This window comes from Pristiophorus japonicus, chromosome 22 (genome assembly GCF_044704955.1).
Source record: "Pristiophorus japonicus isolate sPriJap1 chromosome 22, sPriJap1.hap1, whole genome shotgun sequence".
NCBI classification, from domain to species: domain Eukaryota; kingdom Metazoa; phylum Chordata; class Chondrichthyes; family Pristiophoridae; genus Pristiophorus; species Pristiophorus japonicus.
The window spans coordinates 64,657,043-64,672,552 of NC_091998.1; the positions used below are offsets into that span (position 1 = coordinate 64,657,043).

The window sequence follows — 15,510 nt, forward strand, 5'->3', positions numbered from 1 at the left end:
TTCTGCTCAACAACTTGCATTTATATAGCACCTTTAACATCGACAAAAAGAATGTCCCAAGAATGCCTCACCGGTGGAAAGGGGAGAAAATGAGCCAAGAGGCAACGAAGGAGCTATGGGGAGGAGTGAGTGAGCAAAAGCTGGGTGACAGAGGGGGGGGTTTATGTAGGGTCTCAAAGGAGGAGAGGAAGGTGGAGAGGTTTAGGGAGGGAATTCCAAAGCGTGGCTCCCAGGCAGCTGAAGGCACGGCCGCCAATGGTGGGGCGAAGCAAGTGGGAGATGCACAAGAGGGAGACAAACCGAGAATTTGGGGGGATTTGAGGACTGGAGGGGGTTACAGAGATAGGGAGGAGCTGGAGGAGGTTACAGAGATAGGGAGGGGATGGAAGGGGTTACAGAGATAGGGAGGGGCTAGAGGAGGTTATAGAGATCGGGAAGGGCTGAGGGGGTTACAGAGATAGGGAGGGGCTGGAGGAGGTTAAAGAGATAGGGAAGGGCTGGAGGGGGTTACAGAGATAGGGAAGGGCTGGAGGAGGTTACAAAGATAGGGAAGGGCTGGAGGGGGTTACAGAGATAGGGAGGGGCTGGAGGAGGTAGGAGGTAACAGAGATCGGGAGGGGCTGGAGGAGGTTACAGAGATAGGGAGGGGCTGGAGGGGGTTACAGAAATAGGGAGGGGCTGGAGGGGGTTACGGAAATAGGGAAGGATAACATAAGAATTTAAGAAATAGGAGCAGGAGTCGGCCATACAGCCCCTCGAGCCTGCTCCGCCATTTAATACGATCATGGCTGATCCGATCATGGACTCGGCTCCACTTCCCCGCCCGCTCCCCATAATCCCTTATTCCATTATCAATTAAAAAACTGTCTATCTCTGTCTTAAATTTATTTAATATCCCAGCTTCCACAGCTCTTTGAGGCAACGAATTCCACAGATTTACAACCCTCTGAGAGAAGAAATTCCTCCTCATCTCAGTTTTAAATGGGCGGCCCCTTACTCTAAGATTATGCCCTCTAGTTCTAGTCTCCCCCATCAGTGGAAACATCCTCTCTGCATCCACCTTGTCAAGCCCCCTCATAATCTTATACGTTTCGATAAGATCACCTCTTGGAGGAGGTTACAAAGATAGGGAAGGGCAGGAGGGGGTTACAGATGGGGAGGGGCTGGAGGAGGTTACAGAGAAAGGGAGGGGCTGGAGGGGGTTAAGGAGATGGGGAGGGGCTGGAGTAGGTTACAGATGGGGAAGGGCTGGAGGGGGTTATGGAGATAAGGAGGGGCTGGAGGGGGTTATGGAGATGGGGAAGGGCAAGGCCATGGAGGCTCTTAAATACAAACTTGAGAATGTTAAATCTGAAGCATTGGGAGAATAGCAGCCTACGTAGGTCAGCGAAGGACTGGGTGATTGTTGAGCAGGACTTGCTGCAGGACAGGACACGAGCTGATGAGCTGATGTTTGCAGACTGGGGATAATGGGAGGCCGGTCAGGAGAGCGTTGACATAGGAGTAACTGCTCAGTGAAGAGCTGCTTGTCCTCGGCGTACATGTGGATCCCATTCATTCCGTGACATCCCATGTCTACAGATGATGTCGCCAAAGGGCAGCATGTAGTTGAGTGGGAAGAGCAGAGACATGGATGGATCGTGGGGAGCTCCGGGCTAAATGTGTGCAGTTGGGAAGAGAGGCCATTGCTACAGATGACAATCAAATGGGTAAGAGTGGGACTAATGGAGGGCCCTCCCACTGAGCTGGGCGTTGGAGGAGAGGCGTTGGAGGAGTAAAGTGTGGTCAACTGTGTCAAAGGTTGCAGAGAGGAGGAGGAGGAGGAGGAGAATACGATAGGAGGTCATTTGTAACTTTGATTGTCATTTCAATGCTGTGGCAGGGGCAGAAACCTGATTGGAGGGACTCAAACAGGGAATTGTGGGAAAGAAGGGTGTGGACTTGGGAGGTGACAGCATGTTCAAGGAATTAGGAGAGGAAAGGGAGTTTAGAGAAGGGGCTGGTAGAGAGAGGGAACCATTGTCAATGTCGGCTGGCATGAGGGCCCTGAAGGGAAACTGGGCGGCCAGGGGATGTGGATCAGCAGGAGGTGGGTCTCACGGATGAGAAGATTTCGGGGAGGGGATGAGAGGTAAAAGTTGGGGTAAGACACTCTGAAGTGTCCCCTGATCTCGGGAGGTAATTGAGACAAAACAGGCCCCCAGGATATCAACCCAACCTTTTTCAACTGCAGCGCTATTGTTTGTAGGAGAACATTGGGAAACCAAATATTTACCGTGGCTGTCTTAAAGTTCATGTGCTCAGTCCAATTGCCAGATGGAGGGAGGTTTTCACGGCCATGGGTGGAAAACATCCCTTTCAGGGTGGTTTTAATAGAGCCCTTTCATTGGCATTGTGAATGCTGGGATAGAACTGCCTCCATTGCATTCTCTTCCTTAACAAATGCAAGCGGCCTGAGCTGATCATGGTGAGGCAGTAGGGCGTGAGTCAGTGAGCGACCCACTGACTAGGGATGCGTAGGTGACCCCGGCATTCCTTTGGCCATAATCATGCCTTTCTGATCCGGAAGTGAATTCCAGCGCGGAGCCCTGCCAACTGCTCACGGTCCCAGAGCGACCAAATCCAAGGGAATGGAAGGAAGGAGTGTAAAACTGTATTTTGAACATTTATATCTTGTCTTTTAGGGGAAATATGTCTACGACCTAATGGGACCCGCAGTCTGCATGGGTGACCACAAGGTAAAAGCTGTAAATGTTACATTTGTAATCAAACCGAGAGATCTTTGAGCTCAGCAAGGGGCATTAGTGCTGGGGGTGGCACACTTCCTATTTCACACATTTCGTTTCGGCATCAAACACTCCCAGGGCAGGTACAGCACAGGTTAGATACAGAGTTAAGCTCCCTCTACAGTGTCCCATCAAACACTCCCAGGGCAGGTACAGGGGGTTAGATACAGAGTAAAGCTCCCTCTATACTGTCCCATCAAACACTCCCAGGGCAGGTACAGGGAGTTAGATACAGAGTAAAGCTCCCTCTACACTGTCCCATCAAACACTCCCAGGGCAGGTACAGGGGGTTAGATACAGAATAAAGCTCCCTCTACACTGTCCCATCAAGCACTCCCAGGGCAGGTACAGGGGGTTAGATACAGAGTAAAGCTCCCTCGACACTGTCCTATCAAACACTCCCAGGGCCAGGTACAGCATGTGTTAGATACAGAGTAAAGCTCCCTCTACACTGTCCCATCAAACACTCCCAGGGCCAGGTACAGGGGGTTAGATACAGAGTAAAGCTCCCTCGACACTGTCCCATCAAACACTCCCAGGGCCAGGTACAGGGGGTTAGATACAGAGTAAAGCTCCCTCTACACTGTCCCATCAAACACTCCCGGGGCAGGTACAGGGGGTTAGATACAGAGTAAAGCTCCCTCTACACTGTCCCATCAAGCACTCCCAGGGCAGGTACAGGGGGTTAGATACAGAGTAAAGCTCCCTCTACACTGTCCCATCAAACACTCCCAGGGCAGGTACAGCACGGGGTTAGATACAGAGTAAAGCTCCCTCTACACTGTCCCATCAAACACTCCCAGGGCCAGGTACAGGGGGTGAGATACAGAGTAAAGCTCCCTCTACACTGTCCCATCAAACACTCCCAGGGCAGGTACAGGGGGTTAGATACAGAGTAAAGCTCCCTCTACACTGTCCCATCAAACACTCCCAGGGCAGGTACAGGGGGTTAGATACAGAGTAAAGCTCCCTCTACACTGTCCCATCAAACACTCCCAGGGCCAGGTACAGGGGGTTAGATACAGAGTAAAGCTCCCTCTACACTGTCCCATCAAACACTCCCAGGGCCAGGTACAGGGGGTTAGATACCGAGTAAAGCTCCCTCTACACTGTCCCATCAAACACTCCCAGGGCAGGTACAGGGGGTTAGATACAGAGTAAAGCTCCCTCTACACTGCCCCACTGAGCTGTCTTGGGTCAGATGTGGCTCAGAACTCTCGGATAGCTGCGGTTCAAGAACGACTCGCCACCACCTTTTCAATTGGAGCAATAAATGCCGGCCGTGCCAGCGACGCCCATATCCCATGAATGAATACGGCAAAGATTGGAATAAAGCTGTCTGCTCCAGCACAATGTACCACCGGCACACTCTCAGACCACGGCCCCATTTCTCCCACCAGTGGGCAGAGGAACAATTTCTCCACCAGTTGCTCTGCCCTCGGTGCTCAGTGCTGGTGGTGACTGGTGTTGGTGCTGCCACCAAGGGTGGTGATGGGGGCTGGGTGGAGGTCCTGTGCCCGCCTCCCCCAGCCGTTGGCAATGGGCTGCAGCCAGAAGTGCCGTTTTTTTTCTGTTACTTCAGTGACTGACTACACTTCAAAAGTACTTCATTGGCTGTAAAGCGCTTTGAAACATCCGGTGGTCGTGAAAGGCGCTATATAAATACAAGTTGCTATTGGTCTTGTGGGTATTGGTGAGGCCGCACCTGGAGTACTGCGTGCAGTTTTGATCACCTTACTTAAGGAAGGATATACTGGCTTTGGAGGGGGTACAGAGACGATTCACTAGGCTGATTCCGGAGATGAGGGGGTTACCTTATGATGATAGATTGAGTAGACTGGGTCTTTACTCATTGGAGTTCAGAAGGATGAGGGGTGATCTTATAGAAACATTTAAAATAATGAAAGGGATAGACAAGATAGAGGAAGAGATGTTGTTTCCACTGGTCGGGGTGACTAGAACTAGGGGGCACAGCCTCAAAATACGGGGGAGCCAATTTAAAACCGAGTTGAGAAGGAATTTCTTCTCCCAGAGGGTTGTGAATCTGTGGAATTCTCTGCCCAAGGAAGCAGTTAAGGCTAGCTCATTGAATGTATTCAAATCACAGATAGATAGATTTTTAACCAATAAGGAAATTAAGGGTTACGGGGAGCGGGCGGGTAAGTGGAGCTGAGTCCACGACCAGATCAGCCATGATCTTGTTGAATGGCGGAGCAGGCTCGAGGGGCTAGATGGCCTACTCCTGTTCCTAATTCTTATGTTCTTATGTTCTGTGGGGCATATCCTACAATGCCAATGGGAAGAGGTCCACTCCTCACCTGCCTGTTCCTCGTATGTGGGCCCTGACACATGGTGTCGGCGGGCTCTGTGACCATGGGAACAGACCCTGATTCTGCCTTCGCTTCCAGCGGGAAGGACTGGGTCGGGAACATTAGGAGCAGGAGCAGGAGTAGGCCGTTCGGCCCCTCGAGCCTGCTCCGCCATTCAATAAGATCGTGGCTGATCTTCGACCTCAACTCCACTTTCCTGATCTCCATAACCCTCGATTCCTGTAGTTCAAAAATCTATTGATCTCAGCCTTGAATATACTCAAAGACTGAGCCTCCACAGCCCTCTGGGGCAGAGAATTCCAAAGATTCACCACCCTCTGAGTGAAGAAATTCCTCCTCATCTCGGTCTTAAATGGCCGACCCCTTATCCTGAGACTGTGACCCCTGGTTCTAGACTCCCCAGCCCGGGGGGGAAACATCCTCCCTGCATCTACCCTGTCAATCCCGCTTAGAATTTTATATGTTTCAATGAGATCACTTCTCATTCTTCTAAACTCCAGAGAGCATAGGCCCATTCTGCACAATCTTTCCTCATAGGACAGTCCTCTCATCCCAGGGATCAGACTTGACTCCTGGCTCTGTCTCCGCTCCTGACCCAGCTTCACTGAGACGAGTTATAGAGTCCATTCCAGCTGGGCTCGGCTTGCTCGGCACAGTCCGGGAATTGAAGTTGTGGTGCGACTATACATTTCACCACCGCGGGGAACTTCCTTACACACTCGTAGTGCAAGCGTATTTCTTGAAAGTGCTGAGTAACCTGATTGTGTCTGTGGAAATATCAGGAGGTGGGGCTTTATGAGACAGTCAAATATTGACATTGTAGGGGTGTTGCAGTGAGTTATAATGCCGACCTTTACCCCTGGACTTAATAAAGTCCTGATTCATGGGCCAAGATCTCTTCCCCCGATGTTGTAAAGGCCTTCAGTGAAATTAGTTGCGATCAGACTGACCTGAGGCCCCAGGAAGTGTTGCCTGGGGGAGGAGAACTAAGGCTGGTGGTCAATGTTCCCCCTAATTTTATATTTGGGTACGCGGTCCGTTTAGCGGGCTGCGCAGCCCGCTCAAGGTTCCGCGCATGCGCGAAATGTTACACTGGGAAAGCCGGTCCCTGGCTGCGCGGGACCGCACAGCTTGGAGGGAACTTTAGTTGTGATGCCTCCCACAATCAAATAGGCCAAGTTCAGTATCTAGGCACACACGTGTACAATGATCACTTGAGTGAGGGTGCAGGAGGCCGAGCGTGGTGTGGGGCCAGCTGATCTTTTCCTGCCCGTCATTTTAGTGTGTTGGCATGAGTCAGAACCATCAAAAATAAAGCACAGACAAGTGGGAGCCCTGGGCAAAATCCTTGGAAAATTGCTGCCTCCCCCAGATGGGTGCAAAGCTTCTCATTCATTCCATCACCGTAATTACCGTGGAGCACACCCTGAAAGAAAGACTGGCATCTCTGTAATGCCTTTCAGGACGTGCCAAAGCGCTTTGCAGCCAATGAAGTACTTTTCGAAGTGTAGTCACTGCCGCTAGTTTCAGAAAGGCGGCAACCAATTTGCGCGCAGCAAGCTCCCACAAACAGTGATGAGATAATGACCAGATAATCTGCTGGAGCGATGTTGGTTAAGGGATGAATATTGGCCAGGTCACCGGGGAGAAAGGCACCTCCGACAGTGCAGCACTCCCTCAGCACTGCACTGGAGTGTCGGCCTGGATTTTTGTGCTCTGGTCTCTGGAGGTGGGGACTTGAATCCACAACCTTCTGACTCAAGAGGCGAGGGTGCTGCCCACTGAGCCACTGGTTGATGCTGATAACTGTTAATAGACTGATACTGTAGTGTATTTTCTAAAGTGTTTTTCCCTATTTCCCTCCCTCCACCGAATCCAGCCTGTGTTCCTGGGCTTCCAGATCACAAGCTTGAAGAGAAACGGTAGGTGCATGGTGCCTCAGCTTAACCTCTCTCGGATCGTGCTCTACTCTTCCGTTTGTCTGTTTCTGCGTTCGATTTATTTTTTTAATTGATTCAGCACCCTGTCCAGGCAATAAAAGTGATGAGTCTATTATCATCTGCACTTTCCTTTCAAAGTTCTCCTCTGTTTAATCACGTTCATTGTATTCTTCCGATGCACCTTTTCCCAGTGAGTATGCGATAGTGTACATGTTTCAGTGCTGTGTTCTGATTTATATTGCATTCTCCAATCGTACTTATTGTCCAAGTCCTTCTGTAAATCCATCGCTGCATCCTCTCTCACCCGAGGTTAGATTTGTCAGCCATTTTGTCAGTCCAGGTTGTTAATGTAGTTTAGGAATAACAAGGTTCCAGGCAACTCCCTGTGGAGCAGCTCTCGTAATAAAAAAAAGACTTGCATTTATATAGCGCCTTTCACGACCACCGGATGTCTCGCCTCTGTTTAAAGCTAATGTAACGCCTCTGTTTAAAAAAGGGGGCAGACAAAAGGCAGGTAACTATAGGCCGGTTAGTTTAACATCTGTAGTGGGGAAAATGCTTGAAGCTATCATTAAGGAAGAAATAGCGGGACATCTAGATAGGAATAGTGCAATCAAACAGAGGCAACATGGATTCATGAAGGGGAAATCATGTTTAACAAATTTACTGGAATTCTTTGAGGATATAACGAGCATGGTGGATAGAGGTGTACCGATGGATGTGGTGTATTTAGATTTCCAAAAGGCATTCGATAAGGTGCCACACAAAAGGTTACTGCAGAAGATAAAGGTACGTGGAGTCAGAGGAAATGTATTAGCATGGATAGAGAATTGGCTGGCTAACAAAGCAGAGAGTCGGGATAAATGGGTCCTTTTCGGGTTGGAAATCGGTGGTTAGTGGTGTGCCACAGGGATCGGTGCTGGGACCACAACTGTTTACAATATACATAGATGACCTGGAAGAGGGGACAGAGTGCAGTGTAACAAAATTTGCAGATGACACAAAGATTAGTGGGAAAGCGGGTTGTGTAGAGCACACAGAGAGGACAAAGAGATTTAGATAGGTTAAGCGAATGGGCTAAGGTTTGGCAGATGGAATACAATGTCAGAAAATGTGAGGTCATCCACCTTGGGGAAAAAAAACAGTGAAAGGGAATATTATTTGAATGGGGAGAAATTACAACATGCTGCGGTGCAGAGGGACCTGGGGTCCTTGTGCATGAATCCCAAAAAGTTAGTTAGCAGGTGCAGCAGGTAATCAGGAAGGTGAATGGAATATTGGCCTTCATTGCGAGAGGGATGGAGTACAAAAGCAGGGAGGTCCTGCTGCAACTGTACAGGGTATTGGTGAGGCCACACCTAGAGTACTGCGTGCAGTTTTGGTCACCTTACTTAAGGAAGGATATACTAGCTTTGGAGGGGGTACAGAGACGATTCACTAGGCTGATTCCGGAGATGAGGGGGTTACCTTATGATGATAGATTGAGTAGACTGGGTCTTTACTCGTTGGAGTTCAGAAGAATGAGGGGTGATCTTATAGAAACATTTAAAATAATGAAAGGGATAGACAAGATAGAGGCAGAGAGGTTGTTTCCACTGGTCGGGGAGACTAGAACTAGGGGGCACAGCCTCAAAATACGGGGGAGCCAATTTAAAACCGAGTTGAGAAGGAATTTCTTCTCCCAGAGGGTTGTGAATCTGTGGAATTCTCTGCCCAAGGAAGCAGTTGAGGCTAGCTCATTGAATGTATTCAAATCACAGATAGATAGATTTTTAACCAATAAGGGAATTAAGGGTTACGGGGAACGGGCGGGTAAGTGGAGCTGAGTCCACGACCAGATCAGCCATGATCTTGTTGAATGGCGGAGCAGGCTCGAGGGGCTAGATGGCCTACTCCTGTTCCTAATTCTTATGTTCTTATGTCTCAAAGCGCTTTCCAGCCAATGAAGTGCTTTTCGAGTGTAGACCTGGTCTGACACCGCCCCTCGCACAATTACTTTCCATTTCCTGTCTAACTCTAGCCTGAATTCCTGTCGGATTTAGTTTACCTCAAAGTCTTTCATGTGCCACATTGTCAAAAACTTTCCGAAGCACCGAACCTAAAACTTGGGACGTTCCATCGAGTGCCTTCTCTGTAAAGAAGTTGAGAAGATTTGTTGGGTGCGATTTTCTCCTTTTACACTCGAGCTGGCTCTTTTGCACTGAGTGATTTCTGAGAGGTCCTGCTCTGGCCTGCCTCTAGTGCTTGTTAGCTTGATTTGACCCACTGCATTGGCTGGGCAAATGGCCATGAGGTTGCCTGACCGAGACCGAGACTTAGCAGCCAAGTACGGTACGGCTCAGGAGAGGCGAGAGTTCGGTGCCCAGAAGAGGCGCGGGCCCAGGGGCAGCACGGGCCCAGCCCACACTGCGATATGTGAGCACACTAGGCCCGTGCAGCAGAGCAGGTCTCCAGTCGTCCTGGTTAACCCTTGCCACTGGTCCAAGACCTCGCTCTGTCAAGCCCGTGTGGTGGCTGGTGTGCAACGGCCACCACAAGTTTAAAAAATCCCACGGCACAGGCATCTTCCACCCTTCAAGATGTAGTTCGGTACCTGGAATATTAGGTCCTTCATTGAAACACCCGTGAACTCATCCCTTTTCGGCGTGGAAGCAAGTCATCCTCGTTTCGAGGGACTGCCTATGATGGTGACGGTGACTCTGTTGCCCGACAAATTGGATTAAATTGCAGTTGGGCTTGGTGGCGTCTAGTTCTGAATCAGTTGCTGAGCGTCCCTCTCAGAGTGCCCAGTTTGTATTGGGATAGCTGTATCGCCCACATTTATCACACTGCTCGTACATAACCGTCTCGTCTCGGCAGACCATTGGCCTTCTCCCAGCCTGTCTGTCGACGGCCACTATCGTGCATTCCAGATCATCATAATTATCTTCATTTCGGCTCTAATTCTTTTACTAATTATCCTAAAACTGTGTCCTCGGGTTACTGACCCTCTGTCACTGCAAGCTGTTTCTGCTTACTCTATCGAAATCCTCAATGATGTTGAAGAGCTGTTAAATCGCCCTTCATGGGATAGGCCCGTGACATTTTACAATTGTGCAATCTTCTCATTTCAGGTGACAAGGGGGACCCCTAACTGAGGAAAGGCCACGTGGTCCCATCGCCACTGGAAGCCGCAGTGATCCTGGGCTGGTAAAGCGAGCTAGCTTCCGTGTTCGCTCTGTCGCAACTCAATCTCCCAGTTTGAAAACCAACGGCTGCAGAATTGGCCCAGTTCTTCACCAAGCCCTTCCCCGATCCCTGCTGCAGACCATGGGATTACTGGTCCATCAGCAGGATTATCTGGGGGTTTTCCAACAGCCAGCAGCGTTCCTGCTGGGTATCATCCAAAGAACTGTGTGTCCAACCTGAATCCTTTCTTAACATTTCCGTCTGTGTACAGAGCACAGTTTGGAGCAGATGAACTTCAATGTAAGGAGCGCGCTGTGTACATAAGCTTTATTTATTTAGATTCAGTTTTCAGTCAGTGATGATTGACTGCTGGGAGGAACACCGGAACAGGAGGAGGCCATTCGGCCCCTCGAGCCTGTTCCACCATTTAATAGGATCACGGCTGATCAGCGACCTAACTTCATATACCCGCCTTTGGCCAAAATTCCTTAATAACTTTGGTTAACACAAAACTACAATTGCAGCTTTAAAATTAACAATTGATCTAGCATTAATTGCTGTTTGCGGAAGAGAGTTCCAAATTTCTATCACCCTTTGTGTGTAAAATGTTTTCCTAATTTCACTCCTGAAAGGTCTTGCTTTAACTTTTAGATTTTGCCCGCCCCCCCCCCCCCCCCCCCGAGTCCTAGACTCCCCATCCATAAGACCATAAGAAATAGGAGCAGGAGCAGGAGTAGGCCATTCGGCCCCTCGAGCCTGCTCTGCCATTCAATAAGATCATGGCTGATCTGATCATGGACTCGGCTCCATTTCCCCGCCCGCTCCCCATAACCCCTTATCCCCTTATCGTTTAAGAAACTGTCTATTTCTGTCTTAAATTTATTCAATGTCCCAGCATCCACCTTGTCAAGCCCCCTCATAATCTTATACGTTTCGATAAGATCACCTCTCATTCTTCTGAATTCCAATGAGTAGAGGCCCAACCTACTCAACCTTTCCTCATAAGTCAACCCCCTCATCCCCGGAATCAACCTAGTGAACCTTCTCTGAACTGCCTCCAAAGCAAGTATATCCTTTCGTAAATATGGAAACCAAAACTGCACGCAGTACTCCAGGTGTGGCCTCACCAATACCTTGTATAACTAGCTGTAGCAAGACTTCCCTGCTTTTATACTCCATCCCCTTTGCAATAAAGGCCAAGATACCATTGGCCTTCCTGATCACTTGCTGTACCTGCATACTATCCTTTTGTGTTTCATGCACAAGTACCCCCAGGTCCCGCTGTACTGCGGCACTTTGCAATCTTTCTCCATTTAAATAATAACTTGCTCTTTGATTTTTTTTTCTGCCAAAGTTCATGACCTCACACTTTCCAACATTATACTCCATCTGCCCACTCACTTAGCCTGTCTATGTCCTTTTGCAGATTTTTTTGTGTCCTCCTCACACATTGCTTTTCCTCCCATCTTTGTATCATCAACAAACTTGGCTACGTTACACTCAGTCCCTTCTTCCAAGTCGTTAATATAGATTGTAAATAGCTGGGGTCCCAACACTGATCCCTGTGGCACCCCACTAGTTACTGGTTTCCAACCAGAGAATGAACCATTTATCCCGACTCTCTGTTCTCTGGGCTTGTGTTCCCTTGAAGATTAAGGGGTGATCTAATTGAGATGTTTAAGATGATTAAAGGTTTTGATAGGGACAAACTATTTCCTCTGGTGAGGGAGTCTAGAACAACAGGGCATAACTTTAAAATTAGAGCCAGACCACTCAGGATTGATGTCTGGAAACACTTCTTCACACAAAGGGGAGTGAAAATCTGTTGAGGCTGAGGGTCAATTGAAAATGTCAAAACCTGACATTGATGGATTTTTGTTGGGCAAAGTTATTGGGCGGGAAAATTCCAGTTGGGGTCTTCCTTCAGACGAATGCCTCTGACCCAAAATTATTTTATGAAAGTACTTGGTGGTCCCGGAAGCGCCTTCGATTGCAGTCGGAGGATTTAATTCCAGGCGCAGCGCACGGGGAGAGGACATCCCCGTACGTCCGTACGTACAAGCTGGAGTCACGTGGGCCTTCACCACCAATCACTGTGCAGTATTCTCATTGATGATAATGACAGGTCGGAAAAGCCGGTTTTTTGGCGCATGCGCGTCGCGCCCAGAAAGCCGGCTTTAGCGAGGTCTCGCCGGGTCAGTGCACACGCCGTACGCACCCGGCCAGGCCGGAATTCTCGGCCCATTAATGGATACAGAATCAAGGCGGGTAAATGGAGTTGAGAAGCCGATCGGCCATGATCTCATTGAACGCCGGAACGGGCTCGAGGAGCTGAATGTTCCGGTGTTCCTAGATACTCTCTGCAATGGGCCTTTAATGGTATTCATGGGGAAAGCCCAATTCTGATGCCTTTGCCCAGGTTTATGTTTGGTTATCACACACACTCACTGATGGGCCTTCAAGACCTGAAAGGACAGTTGATGAGAAACAACACATTACAACATTAAGTAGTTTCATGGGATGAGCTGAGGATATCCAGTCTGCAAAATATCAGAATCCAAAGTGGCATAACCACTCGCGTTTCATCGAGTAATATCTTCCTATTATACTGAAAGTTAGGATCCAACAGAACTTCTGATGGCTTTGTGGCTCAATGCATCTGCGATCTTGGAAGCCCCAGCCTTGATCCCGGAGCCTCTGTCCTAACCCCACCTTCGCCCAGCGAGAATGGTGCAGCGGAGAGGGGGTTAAGTTTAACCCCCCCTTCGCCCAGCGAGAATGGTGCAGGGGAGAGGGGGTTAAGTTTAACCCCCCCCCTCGCCCAGCGAGAGTAAGCCCGAGTCCACAAACGGCCTGGGGTCGCTCTGTCCCCGCCCGCTGCCATTTCACCTTCGCTGACTTTGAGTTTGCCCGAGGCTCCCGCGACAGGCAGGCTGGGGGCAGTAGGGAGCTCCGGCCCGCTGACGTCATTGGTGACACGATCTTAACGCTGTGCGGGGGAGTCCCTCACTGCGCGGACCCCAGCAGCTGAGCCGACTGGACAGAAGAGACCCGCGGCGAGTGTATAAAAAAACCAAAATGATGCGAGAGAACTCCTTGTGGGCCAAGAGGAGCAGGAGTACTCCCCCCTCCGCCCCCCCCCCCCCCCCAGTCCCTACGAGGGGTCCTTCAGCCTCGCCAGGCTCGATGCCCCCCACCTTCACTAACTGCCAGGGACCATCCCAGTGGGTTGCGGCTTCCCACAGGTAGTGGCTCTGGCCAGGTTCGGTGGGACTCTGGGAACAATTTATTGATTGAGACCCAGCCATTAAGATCAGCACCTCCCAGAACTCCCAGAGTGTGCTGCCCGCTTTGGGGGCATTTTAACACTTGGACCCAAGTCTTTGCTGGGTAGGAAACTGATAGCCTGTTGTTGGCCAGCGCGAACACAATGGGCGAAGATGGCCTCCTTTCATGCTGTAAACTTCTATGATTAACAGATCTGAGTTTAGATGTAGCGTGTGCCTGTGGTCTTGGAAGAGGAATAATCAGCAAGGATTTCTGTTCCAGATTGCTGGCTATGACTCCGGGTCGACAGTGTATATGTGTGTGTGTTCAATTATGGGCGTGTTAGCCAACACCATATGTATGAACATGGTCCACTTGTGTGGGAGACAATTGAAAGAATGTAAGACTTGCATTTATATAGCACCTATCACAACCACCGGACGTCTCAAAGCGTTTTACAGCCAATGATGTGCTTTTGAAATATAGTCACTGTTGTAATGTGGGAAACGCGGTAGCCAACTTGTGCACAGCAAGCTCCCACACACAGCAATGTGATAATGACCAGATAATCTATTTTAGTTATGTTGATTGAGGGATAAATATTGGCCCTAGGATACTGGGGATAACTCCCCTGCTCTTCTTCAAAATAGTGCCATGGGATCTTTTACCTCCACCTGAGAGGGCAGACGGGGCCTCGGTTCAACGTCTCATCCAAAAGACGGCACCTCCGACAGTGCGGCACTCCCCCAGCACTGCATTGGAGTGTCAGCCTAGATTCATGTGCTCCTCCCTGGAGTGAGACTTGAACTCACGACCTTCTGACTCAGAGGCGAGGGAGCTACACACTGAGTCACAGCAATCGTGTTGCTGATGCCTGTGAAACGATAGCCCAGCAAGTGTCGGCATTTTCAGGCGATTGTGGAGGGAGGAGGGGGAGAGATCACAGTCTGATTGGAGTTAAGAGTTTTGTACCATTTTGTATGTTTCATGTAATACCTGTAATGATAGTGCCTGATGTATATAGACTGCTTGTGTGTCCGCTGTACCTGACTTGACTTTGTAAAGAGCTGAAATAAATTCTGACATGATGCACTCGATTTCCAAAGTGGGTTTTGTGTCCATCGGTCAGTCTGTCACTGGAAGCCAGCAGAGGCACAACAACTTCCTGTCACTTCAGCAGAGATAACAACATTGGACACATAAGAAATAGGAGCAGGAGTCGGCCATTTGGCCCCTCGAGCCTGCTCCACTATTCAATAAGAACGTGGCTGATCTGATCATGGACTCAGCTCCACTTCCCTGCCCGCTCCCCATAACCCTTTACTCCTTTATCGCTCAAAAATCTGTCTATCTCCGCCTTAAATATATTCAATGACTCTCTGATATTAGCATGGATAGAGGATTGGCTAAGTAACAGAAAACAGAGAGTCGGGATAAATGAGTCATTTTCCGGTTGGCAAACAGTAACTGCGGGGTGGCGCAGGGATCAGTGCTGGGTCCTCAACTATTTACAATCTATATTAATGACTTGGATGAAGGGATTTACAACCCTCTGAGAGAAGAAATTCCTCCTCATCTCAGTTTTAAACGGGCGGCCCCTTATTCTGAGACTATGTCCCCTAGTTTTAGTTTCCGCTGTGAATGGAAATATCCACCTCGTTGAGCCCCCTCATTATCTTGTATGTTTTGATAAGATCACCTCTCATTCTTCTGAACTCCAATGAATAGAGGCCCAACCTACTCAACCTATCTTCATAAGTCAACCCCTTCATCTCCGGAATCAACCTAGTGAACCTTCTCTGAACAGCCTCCAATGCATGTATATCCTTCCTTAAATATGGAGGCCAAAACTGCACGCAGTACTCCAGATGTGGCCTCACCAATACCCTGTACAGTTGTAGCAGGACTTCTCTGCTTTTATACTCTATCCCCCTTGCAATAAAGGCCAACATTCCATTTGCCTTCCTGATTACTTGCTGAACCTGCATACTAACTTTTTGTGTTTCATGCACAAGAACC

General features: G+C 49.3%; 1 protein-coding gene across 1 annotated transcript in view; it reads left to right on the forward strand.

The window, feature by feature from the left end:
* LOC139235114 (inositol polyphosphate-5-phosphatase A-like) overlaps window positions 1-14,574 on the forward strand; it is a 93,793-nt gene extending 79,219 nt beyond the window's left edge. The window contains exons 14-16 of the mRNA XM_070866295.1: window positions 2,685-2,738; window positions 6,996-7,038; window positions 10,170-14,574. Of these exons, the coding sequence (XP_070722396.1) occupies window positions 2,685-2,738; window positions 6,996-7,038; window positions 10,170-10,189 (117 nt within the window). The 3' untranslated portion in view covers window positions 10,190-14,574. The remainder of the gene's footprint in view (window positions 1-2,684; window positions 2,739-6,995; window positions 7,039-10,169) is intronic.
* The last annotated feature ends 936 nt before the right edge of the window (window positions 14,575-15,510 follow it).